This window comes from Typopeltis vanoorti, chromosome 16 (assembly GCF_054136105.1).
Source record: "Typopeltis vanoorti isolate ZY-2024b chromosome 16, IOZ_Tvanoo_1.0, whole genome shotgun sequence".
NCBI lineage: Eukaryota > Metazoa > Arthropoda > Arachnida > Uropygi > Thelyphonidae > Typopeltis > Typopeltis vanoorti.
In genome coordinates, this window is record NC_143564.1 from 82,665,136 (window position 1) to 82,691,183 (window position 26,048).

The 26,048-nt window shown below is 36.3% G+C and overlaps 1 protein-coding gene across 5 annotated transcripts in view; it reads left to right on the forward strand.

The window, feature by feature from the left end:
• LOC150098167 (CREB-regulated transcription coactivator 1-like) overlaps nucleotides 1-26,048 on the forward strand; it is a 526,148-nt gene that overhangs the window by 260,083 nt on the left and 240,017 nt on the right. For all 5 annotated transcript variants that reach the window (XM_090405999.1, XM_090406001.1, XM_090406000.1 and 2 more), the window contains one exon: nucleotides 23,852-24,117. In XM_090405999.1, coding sequence (XP_090262125.1) covers nucleotides 23,852-24,117 — 266 coding nt within the window. The remainder of the gene's footprint in view (nucleotides 1-23,851; nucleotides 24,118-26,048) is intronic.

Genomic DNA, 26,048 nt, shown 5'->3' on the forward strand with positions numbered 1-26,048 from the left:
GACACACACTGGCCAATACATACATGCTAATTCATACCACCACCCATCACAAAAATATGGAGTCATTAACACCTTTAAAAACAGAGCCACAACAATTTGCTCTAACCAACAAGCCCTCAAAAAAGAACTAAAAATCGTCAGCGACACATTTATAAATAATCATCATCATCATCATCATCATCAAATTCCTGCCATGTACCCTCAAGGGGTGTACAGGATATGACAGTACTACATGAAAAAATTACATCATTACTAACTTCCTATCTACAATTTTCCTCCAAATCAGTCTGTTACTTGTCAAGACTCCAACATTATCAGATCTTATATTTCTATCGTCTAAGGCACTTTGTACCGTATCAATCCACCTATATCTTGGTCTTCCTCTGGGTCGTTTTCCTGCCAACCTGGCAGAGAACACTTGTTTTGCTAATCTTTCCAATCCCATTCTATTTAAGTGACCATACCATCTGAGATTAGCTCTGCTAACACATTCCTGGATGCTGACAATGTCAAGTTCTTTCCTAATATCCTCATTTTTAATATGATATTGCCATTGATGCCATCTGTTCACGCCTCTAATCTTTCTCAGGACTCTCATATCTGCGGTCTCTAGTCTTTGGTCAAGTGTTTTACTTCTGACCCAGCTCTCAGATCCATAAGTTAAAATTGGTTTGAACACAGTCTTGTATACAGCTAATTTAGTGTTCCGACTAATTTCTTTCTTATTCCATATGAATTTATTCAATTGACTTCCCGCGATACCAGCTTTGCTGATTCTGTTGTCTATTTCTATATTTAGTTTACCATCTTCAGTAAAAATTGTGCCTAAGTAGCTGAAATGTTTTACTTGTTCCACAGGTTCTCCATTCACAACACAGTTGACATTTTCAATGATTCTGCCTATTTTCATTGTCTTTGTCTTTTTATTGCTGACCTTCATACCATATCTATTACAACAGCTATTCAATTTAGTCAGAGAATCTTGCAGACTTGTAGCGGATTTATTTAGAAGTATAACATTATCCGCATAAAGCAAAGAGCTGACATTAACATCTCCAATTTTGATATCAGGTTTAATACCACATTCCTTCATAATGTGATCCATATAGATAATGAATAACAGAGGGGATAATGTACATCCTTGTCTCACACCAGATTTAACATTAAACCATCTTCCTGTACTTCCTTCAATTCTAACTGCTGACTCACAACTCAGATAAAGACTAAGTATTGCTTGATATAATGCCCCATTGACACCATATAACTGCAGCGTATTGAATAGCTTCTCTCTTGGCACCTTGTCATATGCCTTTTCCAAATCGACAAAACTTAAATACAGATCTTTGTTATATTCCCATGCTTTCTCGACTATTTGTCGTAAAGTGAAGATCTGATCCTGGCAGCCTCTATTTGGCCTGAATCCAGCTTGTTCTTCACCAAGCTTTTCTTCCACAATTCTTCTCAACCGTTTCTCAAGTATACTTGCATAGATCTTGCCAGGAACACTCAGTAGGGAAATACCTCTGTAATTCTCACATTCAGTTTTATTTCCCTTTTTATATATGGGTACTATGAGAGCTCTACTCCAATCATCGGGAATTCGTCCCTCTGTCCAGGCTTTCTGAACTATGCAGTGCAGCCACTGTAAGACTCTTATACCACCATACTTCAGCATTTCTGGTCGAATATCATCTACTCCTGCTGCCTTTCCACATTTCAAGCCTTTGATGGCTTTTTCTACTTCAAGTATGGATATGTATTCCTGACTGCATGCCTGGTCAGTGTTTTTTATCACTGTGCTGTCATCACTGCTTGTTTCATTTAGCAGTTTTTCAAAGTAATTACTCCATACTTCAAGGATATCTTTTTCTCCTGTTTTCATTTCACCTTTATCATCTCTAATTCCTTTTACAGCACTCTTTCCTCCATTCCTAAGCTTCTTCAACAACCTCCAGAATATTTTGCCACCTTCTTGATATTTATTTTCTATATTCTTGCCAAAGTCCTCCCATGACTTTTGTTTAGCTAGTTTTACACACTGTTTAGCTTTCTTACATTTGTCTCTGTATTCTGTAAGAGTAAAAGCTGACTTATTTGCCAGGAACTTTTGATATGCTTTCTTCTTTTCCTTCACTGCCTCTTTAACTTCCTGTGTCCACCAGGGAGTTCTGATTTTTTTATCTTTGCACACGACCTCACCACATGCCTCTCTGGCAGAATCAATCAATGTTTCCTTCAGAGTTTGCCACTGAATCTCCAAGGTTTGATTCCTGTTCTCAAACTCTTTCATTTTCTTTTCAATAATATTTCTGTATTTTAGTCTACAGTTTACATCTGAGAGCTGCTCAACTTTTATTCGCTTTAAAACTTTCTTACATGTTATTCTTTTCAATATGAAATTCAATTTTATCCTGCTCAAGACTAAATAGTGATCACTTCCAATTTCAAATCCTCTGTACACTCTGGTGTCCTGCACCAGGGAGAAAACATCACTATCAACAATAACATAGTCAATGAGACTTTTCTTATTCCTAGCCTCTTCTCTCCATGTGAATTTGTGCACATTTTTATGTTGGAACATGGTGTTAGTAATAACCAGTCCATGTCCTGAGCAGAAATCCAACAGATATTTGCCATTATTATTAGCTTTGCTCTTTTCTCCAAATTTTCCCAAAATATTTTTGTATGTCTCACAATCATTTCCTACTCTACTATTTAGATCCCCAACAAGGACCAACTTTTCCTTTTTCATTGTGTCAGTTGCTTTTTCTAAAGCCTCAAAAAATTCTTCCACTTCTACCTTAGTAGAACCTTCTGTGGGACCATAGGCACAAATAAGTCTCATTGTCCAGTTCCCCATTCTCATATTTGCCCACATTACTCTACTTGAGACTGACTGCCATTCAAGAAGATTAGCCTCGTATTTTGTGTTGAATACTATGGCTACTCCTTCTTTTCCTTGATTGTTATTGCCTGAATATAACATTTTGTATTTATTGCTCAGAAAGATCTCACCAGTTTTGGTCTTTTTTGTTTCAGTCACCCCTATTATGTCTATCTGGTACTTATCTAATTCCTCAGCTAGCTCCATTTCTTTGCCATTCAGGCTTCTTACGTTGATAGTACCGATCTTCAACTCTGGTGATGTTGAGTTGGGGTTTGTTTTCAGATTTGTTCCAGTAGCTGACTTTTCGCTGTTCACCCTGGTTCCCTGGCGAAAACAACGGGGGCCTTGTTTAACCGGGCGACGCCCCAGCCGGCATGAAATTTTGTCATGTTGTACCATCATTTTTTATTTTGGTTTAACCAATAAGAATACAATTTGGTCGGCTAAATCCCAAATTGCCAGCCCATCCTCGTTCGTTCAGTATCAAAGTAGATACCCAACAGGGTGCACCACGAGAAGGTGAGGATTGGACATTAGGTCAGAAGCCCTGGTCGGTTCTCCGCATTCCTTTAAAGGCTATGTGGAGGTCTCCTCTCAGTTATACAGCTATGACCCTTAAGCACCCCATTTATAAATAATGGCTATAACAAAAATACTATTAATAAAATACTACATAAAACAACAACAAAAAACAAATCTAGATTACAGTAAAACCATAGCCATCCCATACATTAAAGGGTTATCAGAAAAAATCAACTGAATCCTACAACATTATAACCTCAATGCCACCTTTAAACCACCCACTAAACTTAAAACCATATTCAACTCCTCTAAGGATCCTATCCTCCCATTAGCACATCCTGGAGTCTATTGCATCTACTGCACCTGTAACTTACCATACATTCGTGAAACAGGACGGACAATCCCTATATGCAAGAAAGAACACATTAGACACATTAAATATAACCATTATGGGGAAGCAGGCCTCTCAGACCACGTGCTCAACACCTTACACCAAATCAACTGGAAAAGCACCTACTCTTTACACCACACAAAAACCTGGTATGAAAGGAAATTTAAGGAAGCCTGCGAAATCCTGATAAACTACCCAAATATCAACAACAAAGATGGCATGAAAATTCCAAGGATCTGGATGGCACACCTACCTAATTTATAAGATCCAGCTTAAGTCATGACTCTAGCCAAATCTTCAGCTAGTATTAGAAACCATTCCATAACTGGCTGGAATGTACAGTATAATCATGATGTTAATATATGTATATAGATAGATACTTGTTGTTGCGTCCAATGTATTTCTACAACTAACCGATAACACTAATAATAGGACTCTAGCGTTGATGTATAATTTTTTTTTTTTTTTCACCAGAGGTTCAAGCTAACAATTGTTGTAGCGGTTGGTCAGTATCTTTAACTAACCAGTTTGATTGTAGTGTAGCTTGTTTTCTGTGTATAGTTGTATGCTCCAGAAGATGACTTGACATAAAGGTCGAAACATCGAATGTAGATTTTAGTCATATTAAACTAACGTTTTTATTCAAACACGGTAGTTGTCTCCATAATTTTCAAAAATGCATTCGGATCACCGCGTAAGCTTAAAAGAAAGGATAAAAAAAATAACTTAGCATACTGAATTGTATCTATTGTGTGTGTGTGTGTGTGTGTGTGTGTGTGTGTTGGCAGTAAATATTTAATTTTTTTTATACTTGAGTTTCATTTTTTGGAATATGCAGTATGTTGATTTTGAAGTAAATGTACCTTCATGGATCCCAATAAACAAAATCAAAACATGTGTAATACTTAATTTACTTTCTAAGACTGACTTCTAAAATAATAGGTTAAATATAGAGGAAGTGTGTGTGTGTGTGTGGAGATTAGCAATCCTCGTTAGTTTGGTATCCAGGTAGATAACTACAAAGAGAATGTATTATAGATAGGTGAGGATAGAACACTAGATCAGAAGTCCCATTAGATCTCCAGATTTCTGCAATCTGTGGAGGTTTTCACCCAGTTATGTAGCTTTTATTCTTAAGTGACTTCTGAATGAAAAAGAATATTAAATTTCAGGTTGATCACAATAGGTTGACTTTTTTTTTCAGTCCTTTGCTTATTTCTTGTTTTATCAGGCTCAGTCTTTTATTGTATTTTAGATGAAAATCAACAGAAATAAAATAGAAAAAATAAAGAAAATATAGTTCCAATCTTTAAAGGTACCTGTAGCATAATAGAAAACAACAAAAAAAATTATACGATAATCACAGTAATAAACTTTACTGAAAATACAGATATTTCATACTGAAAATAACAGTACAACATTAGTGTCTGGAAGCAACAAGCAAATCAAAGAATAGGAATACAAGATACATACAACAATCAGTTTATTAATTAAAAATGGTTGTCACATGCAAAAAATTAATATTAAAATTAAATAATATTAAAACTATTTTTGATATTTACATAAGATGAGAATCTCTGAAACTTTTTGGAAAGAGAGAGATAGTCGGACATTCAGGTTAGGCTGATGTAAAAAAGGGCTTTGCATCTATCCTTGAAAAGGTGTTCATATTTAATTTTTCGCTTCTGTAATTTTTGTTATAAAGAAAACACAATTCTTCATCACTAATAAAACTATCACATTTCTGTTATGTGTTCTGAAAGATGTACAAGATAATTTGATAGTACTACACAATTAAGTTTACTTTATTACTTGTTTCATTGACAGCTTTCTTCCAAATTAATCTGTTATTTGTCAGGAATCCATTACTGTCATAACATACATTTCAGGAATGTAATATAGTTAGAAATGGCTTACTTCTAAGCCATTTCTAATTGTATTGATTTCCTGATATTCTGTGTAAGTGACTTTCTTAGATCTAATCCTGATAACTGCTATTTGGTCTAAACCTAGCTTGTTCTTTCCCCACATTTCTTCCACAATTTTTTTTAGCCTGTTTTGAAGTATGCTTGCATAAATCTTACATAGAACACTGGATAGGGAAATTCCATTGTATTTCTTACACTCTTATTTTCTTTTTTATTGAGGGGTATTACTAAGAGCTACTCCACTCATTCGGAATTCAATGTTCTAAGCAGGCCTTATCGGGGGTATAAAATTTTACAGTGGCTGCACTGTAAAATTTTTATACCTCCATATTTCAGCTTTCCTGGTCGAATATCACTTACTCCCACTGCCTTTCCACATTTCAACTGATGTTTTTTTCTACTGCAAATATTGATAAATATTCCTGTCTGCATATTTCTTCTGTAGTTTCTAATATGATCTTGTAGCTCTCATTAAATAATCTTTCAAAATAATTATTCCAGACATCCAGAATATGTCTTCAGGGTTTTTGTTACCTTTGGTTGTGATCGTTTTTCACTTTCAGTCATTTCCAACCCTGGGTGACTTTATAGGCATTGCCCACAAAGTGTTCTTAGTGAGATTTTTTACAGGATAGTTCACCATTGCTTTCCCCAACCCCCCTCCAATTTCATCTGGGCTCAGGACCAGCATATGGCTGGGACATATTCATGACTGTAATCCATGTGTGTTCACAGGGCCGGTTTGCCTGTTTTGGGGTATGTAAAACTCGAGTTTCCATGTGAAAAATCCCCTACTTCCGTATGAGACCAGATAAAGGTTCCTCACATCATCAACGGGGAGATCAAACCAAGGTCTTTCTGACCAAAGGACTTCGTCTATACTGACTGAGCTATGGAGGCTCTTTTGTAACCTTTATCAGCTGTTATTCCTTTTCAGTATATTTTCCACCATTTCTAATATTTTTTTCACAGCCTCTAAAACCTTTTGATGCCTACATGATATTTATCTTTTATAATTTTATCCCAGTCTGCCCATGATTTTGGTTTAGCTTCTTTTAGACATAGCTTAACTCTCTTACATTTTCTTTATATTCTCTTTGACATCTGCCAACTTGTGATGTGCTTTCTTCTTTTTTGTGTCTTTAACTTTCTGAGTCAGCAACGAAGTTCTGTTTTTTTTTCAAACAACTTCAACTACATGCTTTCTTGGTTCAATTACTCAACATTTTTTTCATTCAGATATTGCCACTCTTCACTCTCTAAACTTTGATTTTTGTTTTCAAGCTCTTTCACTTTTCTCCCAATAATATTTGTATATTTGAGTTTACAGTTAATCTCTGAGAGCTTCTTGACTGATTCTTTTGAAAATTTATGTACATACTTTTACTTTCATTATGAAGTTCATTTTTATCCTGCCAAAACAAAATGACGATCATCTTCTGTTTCAAATTCCCTATATATTACAGTTACACCCCGAAACATTACTTAAATCTACTAGCGCTATGGACATGTTTGCGGCTTTGCGCAGGTGCATCTTTTACAGCCTTATTGCAGTACAGTGGTAGATTCCTCGCGCGGTTAACTCAGTCACTTGTTATCACTGCTAGTTTCATTGTTTTTTTACCCTTAAAATGGAATGCAAACTCAAAACTGAATGCACTGGTAATAAATCTAAAAAACATAGGTCTGCAATTACTTTAGAAGAAAAGTTGAAAATAATTCTTATGTATGAAGGCAGGAAAATTCTATCAACAATAGCTTGGGAAATAAATCGACCCATTTCGACAGTAAATACAATAGTGAAGGATAAAGTTTGCATTGCTGAAAGCACGAAAGGTGCGGTAGCGTTGAAGGGCATAATTATTACCAAGAAGAATCTGGGTTTGATATTGTAAAAAAATAATGTAAGACAGCGGTATGAGTAGCCATTGAACATTTTATTGTATGTATGTAATTTACAAATTCGACTTAAATAAAATTTGAGTTATGTAGAGGTTTACTGGACGCATTACTTACGTAACTCGGGGTGCAACTGTACTTGTATCCTGAACCAGTTAAGATATCACTTTTGACAATAATGCAGTCAGTAAAATGGTTTTTATTTCATGCGTTTTCTCTCCATGTGAGTTTCTGCACATCTTTATGTTATAACATGCTGGTAGTAATCATTGATCCTAAACAGAAATTCAGCACGTACTAATAATTACTATTTTGGCCTTTTTCTAAATTTTCCTCAAATATTTCTGTATGTTTGAGATTCATTTCCTGTTGGGTTGTTTATAGCTTCATCCAGAATCTGCTGTTTCTTTTTTTTTTTTTTTTTTTTTTTTCATATCAGCCTACTGGTGAAAAATTCCTTTATTCCTTCCTTAGTAAAACCTCCTCTTGGGCCATAGCCACAAATAAGTCTCATTGTTAAATAACCCATTTTGAAATTTGTCCATCTCACTCTACTTGAAAGCGCCTGCCATTCAAGAAGTTTAGTTTTCTATTTATTGTTGAATGGTATTTACTGTTTCTCAAATATAACATCTTATTACTTTTGCAAACTTGTAATCCTAAACAATTTTGCAAACAACTTGAGGTCCTAAACTGTTTGACAATAAGTATTGATGAATAATCTATTTAAAAACATAGTTGTAGAAGGTGTTCTCTGGCTTCATGGTGTATATTATTATTATTATTATTATTATTATTACATGACACCTCCAGGGAGTCCAAAGGCTCATTGAGGGAGGGCACTTACTCTACAGCTCTGTCTCCACCACTCAATTCACCAACTACAATCATCATCTACACCAATGCCATCCACCATCACTAGTATTTTCACTGACAATCACAACATTCCCACGGTGGGATTCGAACTCACAGCCTTTTGGCTAGAAAGCTGGTACACTAACCATGCGGCCAAGCAGGCCGGCGAAAGACACTTGAGACTCTATCTTGAGACTTTTTTTAGGATACTTGGCTGACAGCAGATGATGTAGTTACACAGAGGATAGAGCAAATAGGATGGTAGGAGAGGTTGTACTGCTGATGATATTAGATGAATTCACAGCCAGAAAAAGTAGGAGATCAAGAAGACAGGATATGGATGGCATTTTATTTGGGGCTATGTGGTTTAAGGCTAACAGAATAAAATATACAGTTGAATCTGCTATTGGCTTGGGGGGAGGGGTGCAAGGGATAGGGATGATGTAGCAGGTATGCATCAGGAAGTTAGCATAATGATTTCAAGTCAGGTAATTAGTATTTTAGGGCAGTTATTTCCTCCTTACAGTCGGTGGGGAGACAGATTGTAAGGAGGAAAGATCACATGCAGATTTATTAATTTACTAAGAAAGCAGATTTATTAATTTACTAAGAGATAATTATTTGAAATGGCATTGATGGAAACAACTCAGGGTTTGAGAGTGCTGGATTTGGACATAGAATTAGAAAATATGTCCATAACTGAGGTACAAGCCTCATATTGCCTCCAAATGTTGACGATATATAAGAAGAATGGCGAACAGCAAGCTCACAGATAGTATGAAGCACAGGCAAAAAAATAAAGTCATCAGCCTGGTAAAGAATGCCTTTTTCAAATGACAATGAGATTATGAGAAGAAATTAGCCAAGCATGTCAAAGGAAATCTTGAAGAATCTCTCTGTATGTCAAGTAATAGGAAGAATGACTATGGAAGGATAGTTTTGATGCTGACGGCGGCAAAGTGACAAAAGCAAACAAAATAGTTGAGTTACCGAGCAATCACTTTGCAAGTGTCTCTCATGCACTTGAGTATGTTGCTGTGAGATGAACAGGAACTGATGTGAGAATAGAAATTGATGAATTGGAGGGACTTACAATATTGCTGAATCTCAACACAAATACAGCCATGGGATTAAATGGGGTATTGAGTTTTGTATTACAAATATGTGCAAAGGAATTGATACAGCTTTTAACTAAGCTGTTTAACTTAAGTCTCTGTTCTGATAGGAATGGAACGAGGGAAAGTTAGTTCTATTGTATAAAAGATGCTCCGAGGCTGTGGTGACATTATAGGCCATTGGGAGCAGATACTACATGGAATCCTATTATACAAATAGGAACAAATGGGAATGAATATGAATCTGGTGATATGGATAACAAGGTGGTTGATGGACAGTTATCAGAGTAGTATATGGAGGAGTAGAATTCAGGAGAAATCAGGTAACTAGCAGTAAATTGCAAGGTTCTGTGCCTACGCTGTTTAATTTGTATAGGAAATGATTTGAAGAAAAATATTCAGTAGTTTGATGATGGTAGAAAATTGGATAATAGTTAATCAAGGTGATCGAGTGATGTAGAGAGCTGGAAGGATGATTTTAAATAGTCTGATAGTATGGGAAAATGATAATATGTACTAGTTTAATATGGAAAAGTGTCATATTATTCATTCTTGGATAAAAAAGAGTACAAGTATTATACTATATTGACAGAACCAGACTCCATGAAATTGATGATGCTAGGGATTTGGGAGGTGTTAGTGGATGCAAAGTCAGAGGACATATTGCACAGCTGGCTAAGGTAGCTCAAAGGATTAATTTACTATTGTTCAAACAGCAGAGACGAAGTTATGATTCCTCTTTATAAGCTCCCACCCTACCCCATGTGGCGTATCTATTTGTTGTGCAGACTACCTCCAAGTGATCTTACTGGCCCTCTTAATTCTTTTTCTTTGCATTTCTTCCTCTATTCTTCACTCTGTCTTTCGTGAGTCTTTTTTACTGCCCATCTTCCAGACCACTATCACTGGAATCCAACAACCTGCCACTGTGTTCGCTGTGCTATGCCCCATGGACATCTGGAAAGAGAGATCCTGGCTTAACCTCACACTGCTTTGGCCTCTGCTTCAGCAAGTTGGGCAGTTCTGGATGCCCACTGGGATCACTTGGCTAGTGGGCTTGTATATAAGGGTCAGTGGTGTTGCAGTAAGTTTCTTTCCTGGTGATCTATATATAAGACCCAAAGTCTTGCTTTGGAGTCAGTAGAGCTTCTGGATTAGCCCTGGCATTCTCCTCCCAAGCTCAGTCATTGCATGCTGTTGAGCAGGTTTCTTTGTGGGAGCTCTAGACTTCTCCTTCAAATGAATAATTTTTCATTCCCTTGTATCAGTGGCCCTCAACAAGCATCACCCATGTCCTGAAACCATAGATGCATCAAAAAAAAAAAAAAATCTTTGGCAGCAATAAGCGTACCAACTTCTTTAATAATGCACTTGACTCAAGAATGTATGCTCAAGAAAATTATTAAGTGACACCTCCAGGGAGTCCAGTGACTCATTGAGGAAAGCCTCCTACTCTACAACAAACTACAACTACACCAATACCATTTGCTGCCCACCACCGCTAGTATTTTCACAGAATCATAAACATCCATACCCACAGCAAGATTTGAACCTGCAGTCTTTTGGCTGGAGAGCGGATATACTAACCACTCGGCCAACCAGACTGGCAATGAATGAATAATTAATTCAATGAAAAATGTTACTCTTCATCATCCAGAAGAGTTTGGAAGGATTGGCAGGAACCCCAAAATCAGTGAAGATACTCTGTTCAAGTAACATTCTTGTAGAAACAATAACACATGCAGTTGGAGTATCTCCTTTGTGCAACATCCATTGGAGGCAACATTCCATCTAAGCTGTGCTTGTGTGCACACAGGGAGTGCATACTCCTAACAGCTGTGTAAAGAAAATTCTGCTTTCAGGATTTCTGATTTAGTCAATTTTTGAACATACCATGAAAGCGAATTATATGGCAAATCATACTTGTCACTTACTTTATTTAGTTGCTTCTATATTGACTCTACCGCAATATTACTCTAATCCATTCTAATTAGTTACTTTTCGCGTGTGGGTGAACCGATGTTCATGTCAGCAAGTTGCAGAGGCATATTTGTTTAGAGTGTGTACTGCCTAGAGAGTACAGTCACATCACTTGAATCTATGCAAACAGTGATGGATTTTTGTAGCTACATGGATTTAAGTGCATAAATTTAACATTTGCAATTTTGGACGAAAAAAGAGTAACATTAATATGAGAAATGAGACATGTTAGTGCACATGTTGAGTCTGAAAATGGAAACTTGCACATAAAATGTTTTACATTTGCACATGGGTCAGCTAAAATTAGAGCGAATATTGATTGGGGGAGAATACCAGTTATGGTTTTCTCCCACAACTTTGAACTGCTCTGAAATGAAAAACCAAGGAGTGACATCAATGAGAAGAATACTCGTATGTAGGGATGGTCACCGAGTTCCCACCAAGAAGATGTCACATAACTGCTTTCATCCTTACTTTCAACGTGCCTAAACTGCCAACATCAATGAAAGCAGGATATATGAACCAACTGCCCAATTACTCTACATGCCAAACCCCTTGCGTTGTTTTAAATGTCAAAGGTATTGTCATTCTCAACCTGCCTATCATGATGGCTTTGCCATCTGCACACATTGTGCCAGTGAAGATCATGAAATCAAGGATTGTAAGAGCAAGATGCCCTAATGTGTGGGAGATCACCCTGCATATTCTTGCACATGCCAAAGGCAGAAGGATGAAAAAGAGATCCAAAAAATAAAAACTGAGGATTTGACGAGATAGTATACCAAAAAAGTTGCAACATCCAGTGGTAAACCTTCTTATGTGGAGAAGGCAACTGTAAAGAAAGTGTCAATAGGGACATAGACACATATATCAATCCCACCTTCTCATAACTGCAACATTACTGAACTGTATGATTTGCTTACTATCTTTTTTTTTTAGCTTGCATAAAAAGGAAAAAAAAATATGAGTTTACTTCCAGGGACATGTCAAAAATTGTCCCACTGCAAGATAATCCACTAATTTTATATATATATATAAAACATCTCTACAGAGATTTGGACATGCCTCTGGACCCTTTCATAGATGGCATGGATATCTCCACTCCCTCAGGAGAACATAAAACAATTAATATATCTAGTGCCCCTACAGACAGTCTAATTTGACATATTTTTCCTAATGAAGAAATGATGGACACTGACCATCGACAATTTTTAAAAAAGAAAAAATCTGAAGCTTAATGAAAACAGAACCACCCAACATCTAAAGCCAAATGATATCACCAAAAAGAAATAATGAATTTTTTATTTTATTTATTTTTTAATGTAGTTTACCACGCATGAAAGGTTATTACTAAACCTATAAAACACTTGTATCATGGATGGACTAAGGATTTCTTTTTCCCTATTTTTTGTAATTTTTTTAATAGATTTATTTTTATATTGTCTGGAAACTCTGCTCTAGAGACCAAACATGGAACTTTATCAAGCCACTTCAGGCCTCCAGTAAGCATGGTGGTGGTGGTTGTCTCATACTAGATGATGAAATTCATTTTCTGCCTAAAGACAATCACAAACATTCATGCCCATGGTGGTATTCGAACCACTTCATTATGCTAACCACTCAACCAGCCAGTCTGGCAATAATTGAATTGTTGTGAATTCCGTCAAAACTTAGTAGCACCAAGGCTCTCTTGCAGAAATATAAACCAATATGCACACCTGAAGCCCAGTGATAATCTGGCATTATGATATATAAGCATCATTCATAAGAACAGGAGATGGAATTTTCCACAGAGATGTTGCTATTCTTGTGGGCAACCATAATCCTTTCCAGCAAGATCCACTTAATGCCAACATATAAGCAGTTGCTATCTGACTCTGTCAGAACCCTGATAACAGTATGCCATATCTTCCTTCCTCTTGCCATAAATATCTCTGAAGATGACCTTGATGATGTCATATTGCAGTTACTATTCCCCATTTCTTTTAATGTGGATTTAAATAGATACAACACTCTGTGGGGTAGTGCCCATCAAACATCAGAGGAAGAGTCATTGAGTGTATCCTCAATAACAATAATCTCTCTATTTCTTAATCACAGAAAGCAACACTGTCTTCCATATTGCTACCAATATTCATTACTATTAATTTAGGTGAGTGAGTGAGCATAACTGTATGCTCACTCATCCTACCTTTACCTATGATATCCACTTTGCTGCATGGGCAACCATGTACTACATCACAGATATCATGATGGAAAATTGAGCAGGCCGACTGGCCCATTTTCTCTACTTGAGCAGAATTTGATTCAGCAATCATTTAGTATTGGTTTTCTTTGATATGGAAAAGCATATTAAGTTGCTTGGAGATTTTTCATATTGAAAGACCCACACAACTTTGGTCTCAAAGGGAATTTCCCTCTCTTGATCAAGAACTCTTTAACCAACCGAATCTTCCAAGTCTGAGTGGGAACTGCTCTCTCCATACCATAAACCCAAGAGGAGGGAGTTCAACAGTGTTCAGTTTTAAATGTTATGCTTTTCCACAGTCCAGGTTAACCTGATTAATTGAACAACTTCCTCTGACTGTAAGTAATGCTCTCTATGAGGATGACTTTATCATCTGTCATTCATATAATATGTGAGGAACATTTCTCAAAATATGACAGTAGCAAATGGGTTCAGACTTTCAGCAGCAGACAGTTTGCATGCATTTATGCTATATATGAAGTTTTCACTCTGACTGAAACTCAGACTTGGACAAACTTTAATACCTAGTTGCACTCAAAGCCAACTTCTTAAGGCTCATATTTCATACGATACTCAGTTTTCTTTTCTCACATGTGTCAGTTAAGTGCTGCAAAGCAATGAGCACCCTTCACATCATATCTTTTAACCCTTCGAGTGCTAACAGATGTTCTTTGCTTTGATTGTACAAATGATTGGATTGAAAGTTGATTATGGGTACTTCTTCCAGAGAGTTTCCTGCGATGGCTCACTGCTCACCATCAAGACATAACAATTGCAACTAGAGCTTTTCAAATTTCACTGATCTCTAGGCTGTATGTCAATGCAAATGAATCATCTTTGTTGCTTCAATGTCAGCAACTGCCTCTATTAAACTACAAAAATAAAATCACTGCCAGACCACCTCATGTGGCCAACTGTTTTTCATCCATAATGGGAGAATCTGTGCAACACCTGTCAGGCTGTGATCCTTTATTTTGCGAATAAAAGCTCTCTTACAAGCTCTGGATTTGGGTTAGGCAACATAGCACAGATACCACTAGATACACTTTCACCATAATGTGCATACATAGTACTGTGTAGTTATTTTATTTTATTTTTTTATTATTATTTTTTTTTTTCAGGTTACTGAATGTTTTCACCTCTCCTGTTGCCTACCAGCAGCTCTTTCAAGCTCATAAAATTGAGTAATCTGATTTTGTACCTGTTTACAGTGATAGTTCAAAATCAGAGACCCTAGTGGGATATTTTGCTGTCTCCCAGCACAATATCTGCTCAGATCCCAGTAGAATGTAATAACTTTACTGCTGAGCTCTTTGTGATGGAGCTTACATTAAAATACATAAGATTGCATTGCTACCAAAGGTGCATAATATATTGAGATACTCGAAGTTTTCTACAGGCAATAAGATATCTAGAGCTGCAGAAACATCAAGGGCTGTAATGAATCCAACATGTCCTTTATCAGTTATGGACTATACTTGGATGTACACTTGTGTTGAATTCTGAGCCACATTGGGATTAAGGCAGTGAGGCTGTAGATACTGCAGCTAAGTCAGCTTATTTCTCAAGCATCCACCATCTGCCTGTCCTGTATATTGATTACAGCAGATCATAGCACATAAACTTCTATCCCAGGCTGTCATTGTGGAATAGAGACATGATTAGCCATTAAATTTCAATCCTGAAATTAAATAGTGGCAGTCTCGTCTAGTCTATGTGGGGACTGTAAAGATGAAATTGTTCTTGCTTTTCTCTGTATTGGTCATAGTCATCTTACACACTGCTTCCTATTGATGTATTGTTGGGTGATGACATGCCTTATAGGTGAGTTATGTGACACTGGACTAATTATCATTTATATTTTAATCGACTGTCCTTGTTTCACCAGTTAGTGTAATCATTAGTCAATTTCATAATCTGTCCAAGCCCTAATATGCTCAGGCAGATTTTATTATATTTATCTGAGTTTCATCACTGTTTTTTAATTTTTATAGTTTTAGTATTTATCGTCTTGTATGTATTAGTTTTATTAGGTTAATTTCTTGTGCAATGCTTTTAAAACCTGTTTTTTTTATAAATTTTCTGCACTTTTATTTTAATCTATGCTGTTTTATTTTTGTATTATATAGTTTCCTGCTAAGAACTGGTTCATTTGTTTTGATATACAGATTTTTATACCTATATATGCTGCTTATTTATTACATTGTGTATTCACATGTAATTATTCATGCAGCATGACCATAGCTGTCTTTGTGCCATTAAATCCAAAACACACAAACAGTCCTCTTTATAAGGCCTTGTTGTAGCCTCATCTTTTTTTTTTTTTTGAACTTGAGGATGAGAAAGGTGAAAGGATTCAGAGGTATGTGACCAAGATAGTGAATCTATGGAATGTTCCCTAGAAAGTTAGATTGTGGGTTGCAGAAGTTGGCTGATAGGCAGATAAAAGGGGTATGATCAAAATATTTAAATTACTAAAAGGATGTTTTTAGAATTGATGTAAGAAGGGGATAGAGATTATTATTGGAAATTGAGTAAGAGTGGTTAGCACGAGTGTGAGGAGTAGATATTTTTCGCTTTAAGAGTGGTGAATGAATGGAATGGGTTGTCAGTCTGTTATGATTGCTTTGTTGGTCAGTAACTTCTGGGTAAGATATGATATTGTTTGGATAGTGTGGGTCTCCTGCTATGAGTCTTCAAACACCATGGAGGTTCTCATGTATTAATAACAATAATAAATGTGTTAGTTAATTTGACAGCCTCAAAACAAGCCATTTAAATTACTTATACTAGAACTTAACCCTTTGTAATATCAGTTGGGTTTCTTGCCAGTGATCAGACAAACATGATTTTCTATAATATAAATCTCTGATATGGCTCTGCTCCTTTTTGTCTGATAAGGATAGTTCTAACAATGTTTTGCCAGTGTAGTGAGTGCACCATGCAAAACAGATTTTGTAAACACCAGGGTGGGATAACTGTGGAAGAGTATTTTTAGAATTGAAGAAATTTCTGTTTTTAGGTGGTTGTAGGGGATTTGAGAGTACTTTGAGGTTGTTGTTTTTAATAATAATTAATAATAATCTCCTTTTTTGAACTCCCTTTTGTTTTGTGGATTATAGTTAAATTGTAATCAGTGTTAATTTTGGATAATTTTTTTTTCAAGATTTCGTTGAGTGAACTTCATAATCATTGTTAATGAAAACTCTTTCAATGACTTGTAGTTTATTTTAAGGGCTTACTTAGTAGAGAAGATGACAAAGTAAACCCATAAAATAGGCTTGTTTAAGGGTGTTTGTTTCTGATAAATTGAAAAATACAGATCACCCGATGGAAGGCGTATAATTAAATGGCGAGGAAAGGATTGGAAGCATTGCTTTACAAGCTCAGACATGAAATTCATTAGTTTTTTTTGTTTAAGTAGTGAAAGACAGGATCATGAGGTTTTTATATAACTTGGCCAGATGGCCAATACATCATCAACATATCAGCTATACTTTTGGCTTTAAAGGATAAGTTCAGAGCTATTTGCTCAGAATACTCATTTAAAAATTTGTTATTTGAGGAGGGATATATAAGCTCATAATTGTACCTTCTTTTTATCCTGATTATCCTGATTATTAGACATGGGAGAAGATCAAAGTAATATTTGGTGAAAATTTGTAGAATTGTGTTTGGTAGAGACATTAGTGAACCTGACAGTGATATCAGTTGACCAGTGTGAGTCTGAGATCTTTAGCCTTGTTATTGAAGAGCTGTGTGTGTGTGTGTGTGTGTGTGAATGAGAGAGAGAGGGAGGGAGGGAGGGAGATAGACTCCTAGCTCCTTTTGCTGTCATCTTCTTGTTAATAACAGGTGAGCTCTCTGTACCATCTGCAGTAGAGCAGATTGTTTTATTAATTTGTAACTATTTCAGTTAGTCAGGATGTTACTTCATTATTCTTTCTGTTGGTACTCCATGGAGTCAAAAGACTCATCATGTGGAGGCCCACAATATCCATTAACACAATACCTATCATGCCATCACCTTGAACTTATTCACTGTTGTGGTGCTCACAACCACTTCTGGCAATTCATTCCACTCATTCATCACTCTCCGAGTAAAGAACTTAGTCTACACACCCTTACTAAGCACACTCTTAGACAACTGCCAAGTGTGACCACTTTTTTCCCCTACTCCCCATGTATTGAAAACTTTATTTTGTGTCAATCTCATAGAATCCCTTTAGTAATTTATAAGTTTCTATCATATCCCCTCTCCTCTGCCTGTTAACTAAACTCTGCAACCCACACATCTTCAATCTATCCTCATAGGGAACATTCTACAGACGTCACCAGGTTGGCCACTATTATCTGAATACTCTCCACCACCTCCACGTATCCTAGAAGTGCAGGTGACCAAATATATGCACAGTAGTCAACATGTGACTGAATCATAACCTTATAAAGAGAGATAATAACATCTCTATCTTTACTTGTCAACGTGTTCTTCAACATTGAAGTAATCCTCTGAGCTATTTTGCCAACTCTTACAATATGTCCTCTAAATTTCAAGTCTCTATCCACCATCAGCCCCCAGATCTCTAGCCTTCTCAATTTCCTGTAATCTAGTACATCAATACGATAAAAAGTATGCAACCCTTTCGTTGCAAAGTGCATTACCTATATTTTACAACCTTAAATTGAAAACTATTGTCTTTTGCCCCGCTGCTAATTTATTTAAGTCATCCTGTGAGATATCTACTAGGGTATCTGAAAAGTTCTTGGCCTAACAATGAAAAAACAATGTGACATTAAACACAGAGGGAGAGAGAGAGAGAGAGGAAAGGTTAGATCATTGTTTGATACCGGAATGGCAGGGAGGGGGGGGGGACGAGGAAAACAAATCAGATCTAGGCAGACTGATGCAGTCAGTACTGCCTGTAAAGACTAAAATGTAAGATTAGACAGTATTGGTAAATTGACAAATAACTGATTAATTTGGAAGAATTGATAGGCACCTAGTAATTACATGAATTTAATTATGTGATGGTGAAGTAATTACAAAGGTGGTCTGAAAAGTTCTCAGCCTAACAATGAAAAAACAAATTTATAATTTCAAAATTATTTTTATTTTTCAACATAATCTCCCTTAAGACTAATACATTTATTCCAGCGATGCTCCACCGCCATTATGCCATTCGTGTAGTGGTTCTCAGTAAGATCTGCAAAATACCCCTCAGCTACAATCACCTTTTGATTCGAAGAAAAACTCTGATCAGTTAGGAAGAGTTTTAGTTTTGGGAAGAGATAGAAGTCAGAAGGAGCTAAATTTGGGGAATAGGGTGGATTTTTAAACAATTCATAGTGCAGATCCCTTAAATTTCCCTTTGCCAAAATAGTTTTGTGGGCATTGTCCTGTTGTCCTGATGAAAGATGATTTGTTTCTTCTGCAAACTGGTTTTTTTTTCTCACAAATTTTTTCGTCTAGTCTGGTTAAAAGATCGGAATAATATTCCTCCAGTTTTGTTTTACCCTTTTCAAGATAATTAATAAACAAAATGCTTTTAGCATCCCAAAACACCGATGCCGTGACCCTTCCTGCTGATGGAACCGACTTTGTCTTCTTTGGCACTGAACAACCGGCTTCTGTCCACTGTTTTGACTGCTGTTTGAATTCTGGTGTGTAATGGTGAATCCAAGTCTCATCCATAGTAATAAATCAATGCACAAAAAATCAATTTTATTCTTGTTAAAACGTTCCAAGTACTGTTCAGAGATTTTCATGTGAGTGTTTTTGATCTGCTGTGAGAAAGCATGGCGCCCATCTTGTGCAAAACTTTTCATTTGCAATTCTTCATGCAAAATATATCCTACATGTCCTTTTGAAATGCCTATAGTCTCAGCAATTTCATGCACTTTGACTCGCCGGTCATCAAATACCATATCGTGCACTTGATCAATGATTTCTGGTAATTTCAAAATTATTTTTATTTTTCAACATAATCTCCCTTAAGACTAATACATTTATTCCAGTGATGTGCTCCAGTGCCATTATCCCATCCCTGTAGTGGTTCTCAGTAAGATCTGCAAAATACTCTCTACAGCTGCAATCACCTCTTGATTCAAAGAAAAACACTGACCAGCGAGGAAGAGTTTTAGTTTTGGGAAGAGATACACCCTCTGTCCAAAAAGAAACTGAACTTTTCAAAAATAGAAGAAACTAGTGTTGCCACCTGTTGTATCTTTTTGTTGTCTAAAGCGGCAACCTTCATTAGTGTTGTGTGAACTGTTTATGACATTTGTTTCATTAGAAGCCGAGCTATAGTGCCAAGAGTGACAGTCTGTTTTGACGAACGGTCAGAAAATGAGTTTCAAACAGAGAGCTGTGATTGACTTTTGTGTTAAACTTGGTAAAAGTTTCACCGAAATGCATCAAATGCTTCAAAAAGCATATGGTGATGAATGCTTATCCCGTACTCAAGTTTACGAGGGGTTTAAGCAATTTCAAAGCGGTCGTGAGACGCTTCAGGACGTCGAAAAGCCAGGCCGTCCAAAAACTGGACTGAGCGAAGTTAACATCCAAAAAGTGTGTGATTTCATCAAAGAAAATTTCATCAACCTGAAATCGTCCATGAGATTGATTGAAGATGAATTGGGGATTCCAAAATCAACTGTGCACAACATTTTGACTGAGAGTTTGGGCCTTTGTAAATTGAGTTCTCGATTTTTTCTCCAGAAGTTGACCGACAACCAAAAAATCTATCGAATTGCGCACTGCAAGGACCACATTAGAAACTTATAAGGACTCAAATTTCTTTGAAACGATAGTTACTGGTGACGAAACGTGGTGTTTGGAGTATGAGCATGAAACAAAACGCCAGAATGCTGGGTGAAACCACCAGAAGAGGGGCATCCGAAAAAAAGTCGCTTGGAGAAGTCAAAAGTAAAGACAGTGTTGATTTGTTTCTATGATTCCAAGGGCATTATCCACAAAGAATTCGTTCCGCCTGGACAAACGGCCAATGGTGAGTTTTATCTCGAAGTTTTGAAGCGATTGATAGTGAGAATTCGTCGCATACAGTATGAATATCATGATGCAGGCAGCTGGTTACTTTTGCACGATAATACACCATCTTATCGTTCAAACATTGGAAGACAGTTTTTGAGCAAAAACCAAGTTTATGTGATGGATCACTTGCTGTATTCACCTGATTTAGCACCCTGTGACTTCTTTCTCTTCCCCAGACTTCATTTGCCAATGAAAGGAAAGCGATACGACACCATTGAAAATGTTCAAGTGGCAGTAACCACGACCCTCAACAGTATCCCAAAAACCGATATAAAAACTCATTTAACGAATTAATTGACCTTGCCAAACGCTGTATCGAAGCTGATGGAGAGTATATTGATTAAAATAAATGATTTCTATATTTAATTTACCATCTTCAGTAAAAATCATGCCTAAGTAGCTGAAATGTTTTACTTGTTCCACAGGTTCTCCATTCACAACACAGTTGACATTTTCAATGATTCTGCCTATTTTCATTGTCTTTGTCTTTTTATTGCTGACCTTCATACCATATCTATTACAACAGCTAATCAATTTAGTCAGAGAATCTTGCAGACTTGTAGCAGATTTATTTAGAAGTATAACATCATCCGCATAAAGCAAAGAGCTGACATTAACATCTCCAGTTTTGATATCAGGTTTAATACCACATTCCTTCATAATGTGATCCATATAGATAATGAATAACAGAGGGGATAATGTACATCCTTGTCTCACACCAGATTTAACATTAAACCATCTTCCTGTACTTCCTTCAATTCTAACTGCTGACTTACAACTCAAATAAAGACTAAGTATTGCTTGATATAATGCCCCATTGACACCATATAACTGCAGCGTATTGAATAGCTTCTCTCTTGGCACCTTGTCATATGCCTTTTCCAAATCGACAAAACTTAAATACAGATCTTTGTTATATTCCCATGCTTTCTCGACTATTTGTCGTAAAGTGAAAATCTGATCCTGACAGCCTCTATTTGCCTGAATCCAGCTTGTTCTTCACCAAGCTTTTCTTCCACAATTCTTCTCAACTGTTTCTCAAGTATACTTGCATAGATCTTGCCAGGAACACTCAGTAGGGAAATACTTCTGTAATTCTCACATTCAGTTTTATTTCCCTTTTTATATATGGGTACTATGAGAGCTCTACTCCAATCATCGGGAATTCGTCCCTCTGTCCAGGCTTTCTGAACTATGCAGTGCAGCCACTGTAAGACTCTTATACCACCATACTTCAGCATTTCTGGTCGAATATCATCTACTCCTGCAGCCTTTCCACATTTCAAGCCTTTGATGGCTTTTTCTACTTCAAGTATGGATATGTATTCCTGACTGCATGCCTGGTCAGTGTTTTTTATCACTGTGCTGTCATCACTGCTTGTTTCATTTAGCAGTTTTTCAAAGTAATTACTCCATACTTCAAGGATATCTTTTTCTCCTGTTTTCATGTCACCTTTATCATCTCTAACTCCTTTTACAGCACTCTTTCCTCTATTCCTAAGCTTCTTCAACAACCTCCAGAATATTTTGCCACCTTCTTGATATTTATTTTCTATATTCTTGCCAAAGTCCTCCCATGACTTTTGTTTAGCTAGTTTTACACACTGTTTAGCTTTCTTACATTTGTCTCTGTATTCTGTAAGAGTAAAAGCTGACTTATTTGGCAGGAACTTTTGATATGCTTCCTTCTTTTCCTTCACTGCCTCTTTAACTTCCTGTGTCCACCAGGGAGTTCTGATTTTTTTTATCCTTGCACACAACCTCACTACATGCCTCTCTGGCAGAATCAATCAATGTTTTCTTCAGAGTTTGCCACTGATTCTCCAAGGTTTGATTCCTGTTCTCAAACTCTTTGATTTTCTTTTCAATAATCTTTCTGTATTTTAATCTACAGTTCACATCTGAGAGCTGCTCAACTTTTATTCGCTTTAAAACTTTCTTACATGTTATTCTTTTCAATATGAAATTCAATTTTATCCTGCTCAAGACTAAATAGTGATCACTTCCAATTTCAAATCCTCTGTACACTCTGGTGTCCTGCACCAGGGAGAAAACATCCCTATCAACAATAACATAGTCAATGAGACTTTTCTTATTCCTTGCCTCTTCTCTCCATGTGAATTTGTGCACATTTTTATGTTGGAACATGGTGTTAGTAATAACCAGTCCATGTCCTGAGCAGAAATCCAACAGATATTTGCCATTTTTATTAGCTTTGCTCTTTTCTCCAAATTTTCCCAAAATATTTTTGTATGTCTCACAATCATTTCCTACTCTGCTATTTAAATCCCCAACAAGGACCAACTTTTCATTTTTCATTGTGTCAGTTCCCCATGCAACTTGGGTTTTTTTATCCTACAAGACAAACTTGCCAGAAGGATATTTATAATTAACAAACATGCAGACTTTGCAGATATGATTAATATAGTCAAGTACAACACAATGAAAAACCTGTTTTTGTGATTCCAAAAAATGCATGCATTTGAATATGAATATGAAAAGGTATATGAATCACCTCGAAAGGTGATTCATATACCTGCATACAGAAGGGGTATGCTTTATGAAATAGATTATCTCACAGACTAAGTGCACAGATTTTTTTTTTTTTTTTTTGGTAGATTCAATCTAGATACTTTGGATACTTCTCATATATTTTATTCATGGTAAGAGAAACTAAAACTTAAACTAAATGGCAAGACTTTTAAATGTAACTAACACTTAAATTCTGAAAGGAAATTTCTCCTCCCTCTCACCTCATGTGAATCTACACATATTCATAAATCAATAAAGAAGAACTTCTGTATTAACAGACATAATTTTCAATTAGTTATGTGTATTTTAAAGTTGTATAGAACCACTTATAGCATTTTACTGTTAATATTGGAGTAGGATAAAACTCTATTCCAGTATTTCTGGTAGCAATTACATTTCTGTAATTTGCTTTTTTTCTCTCACCCCTTTTCTTCCCATTTTAGTATCTATCCATCTCAGGAAGAATCCAATGTCGTTCATGTCCCTATAGCAAACAATACAGGTTCCCTCCCAGATTTAACCAACATTCATTTTCCACCTCCTCTGACAACACCACTTGATGTAGAAGATCAGACAGGAGGAACTTCATCGTATAGTCAACAACAGCAAGCACAACAGCAGCAGGCACAACAAAATCCTACTCATTCAAGCTCTTCCACTCTTTCTCCTCCATCTCTAGCTCCTCAGCAACACCACACACATGTTTTAGGTAAGTGGGAATTATTTTACTTATGTAAGTATACATATCTGTATATCCTTACACTTTTATTCAGGTTTGCTGCAACATCTTTTCTCACATGGCATCTGAAATGATTTTGGGAGGTTTTCATGTAAACATAGAATTCTTCAATTACACCTACTAAATCTACACATGGTATATCTTCAGAAGATACAGTTGCTGAGAAGCTTTTTTTTTAAGTATAATCTGTGTATAAAGAATTAGATATAGTAAGTTTAAACAAGAAGTATTGAAAACTACATACAATTAGCACTTCTAAATTTTCTATTATGGTATTTTCATAAACCTTAAATTTATAGATTTTAAGTTATTTAAAAGATGCCAAATTCATTTATAGTAATGTAATATGTTGTTAATGACATCAGTAACTCCACTTATATTAATAAATCATTAAAAACTCCACCAATCAGGATGACAAGTTATGCAGTCTAACAAACTTCTGTACAAAGTGCCTTTTTTGGTCAACTGTTGAAACTGTTGCATATTATTATTACTATTATTATTATTATTCTATTATTATAATAATAGGATTATAATAAAATTTATATTATTATAATAAAAGGGAGTCCTAAGACTCATCGAGAGAGGGCACCTACTCTACATCTCTCTGTCTTCGTCACCATCTACTGCCTACCACCATCACTAGTATTTTCACGGACAATCACAAACATCCATGCCCATGGTGGGATTCGAACCCACAGCCTTTTGGCAACGACATCGGATACACTAACCACCCAAAATATGGTCATAATATCATGACGATCAGCAGAGTTTTCCTTCTGGAAATTCAGATTTGTCATCCTACATACACACATGCAAATTAGCCAAAGAACACACAGTTTATAGACAAAAAAATATTACTATGGGCAATAGATGGCATTATGTGTAGATATGGGGGGAACAGGACTCTAATATTTGTAAGATTTTATTTCTGTCTTCTAATGGCACTTCCTATTGCATCAATTCACCCAGATCTTGGCCTTCCTCTGGGGATTTTTCCTGTTCATCCTGTATTAAACACCTGTTTAGCTAACCTCTCTTCTCCCACCATGCAAATATACATGTCTGCAAGGAGACGTGTTTTGCATTATGGGAGTTACTTAGACAAGGAGTGATGAGAGCTTGGGCCATCTTTTCGAGTTGCCTCAGTTCTGAAGATACTTCAGGCACAAACTTTGTTTGCTTACACTTGGATAAATGATTAAACTAAATTTATTATAGTCTAACCAAGTGGAAAATAAACTTTCTACATCTTTCTCTAAATCCAGAGTAATTTAATAATAAGGTGGTACACCTTTTGGCAACTTGTATAGGTAAATATGACCTCTCCACTGCTTCTGCCTTAGTATCACCACTTCTGGGTCTGGCTACCACTGTTGAGACCCCAATAAAGATCAAAACCGGTCTGGGTAGTGGCCCTTCCCTTAATGCATAGCATTATACATGTCTGCAAGGGGATGTGCTTTGCATTATGGGAGATATTTAGACAAGGAGTGATGAGAGCTTGGTCCACCTTTACGAGTTGCCTCAGTCCTGAAGATACTTCAGGCACAAACTTTGTTTGCTTACACTTGGATAAAGGATTAAACTAAATTTATTATAGTCTAACCAAGTGGAAAATAAACTTCCAACATAATATTACTCTCTTCTCCCATTCTGTTTAGGTGGCCATACTTCCTGACTTTCTCACACATTCTTGACTTAGCAGAACTCAGGAAATTAAATAGACAGAAATGAAAAAGAAAAAAGTACATTGAAAGTCCCTGGCAATTAATTCAACGTTTGCTCTGAGAAAATACAAAGAAAAATGTAGGAAGGCAAAGTAACATGTAAAAGTAACTAAACAAAAGCAATGTAAGACAAGCAAGAATATTGAAGATAAATATCAAGAAGGTGGCAGA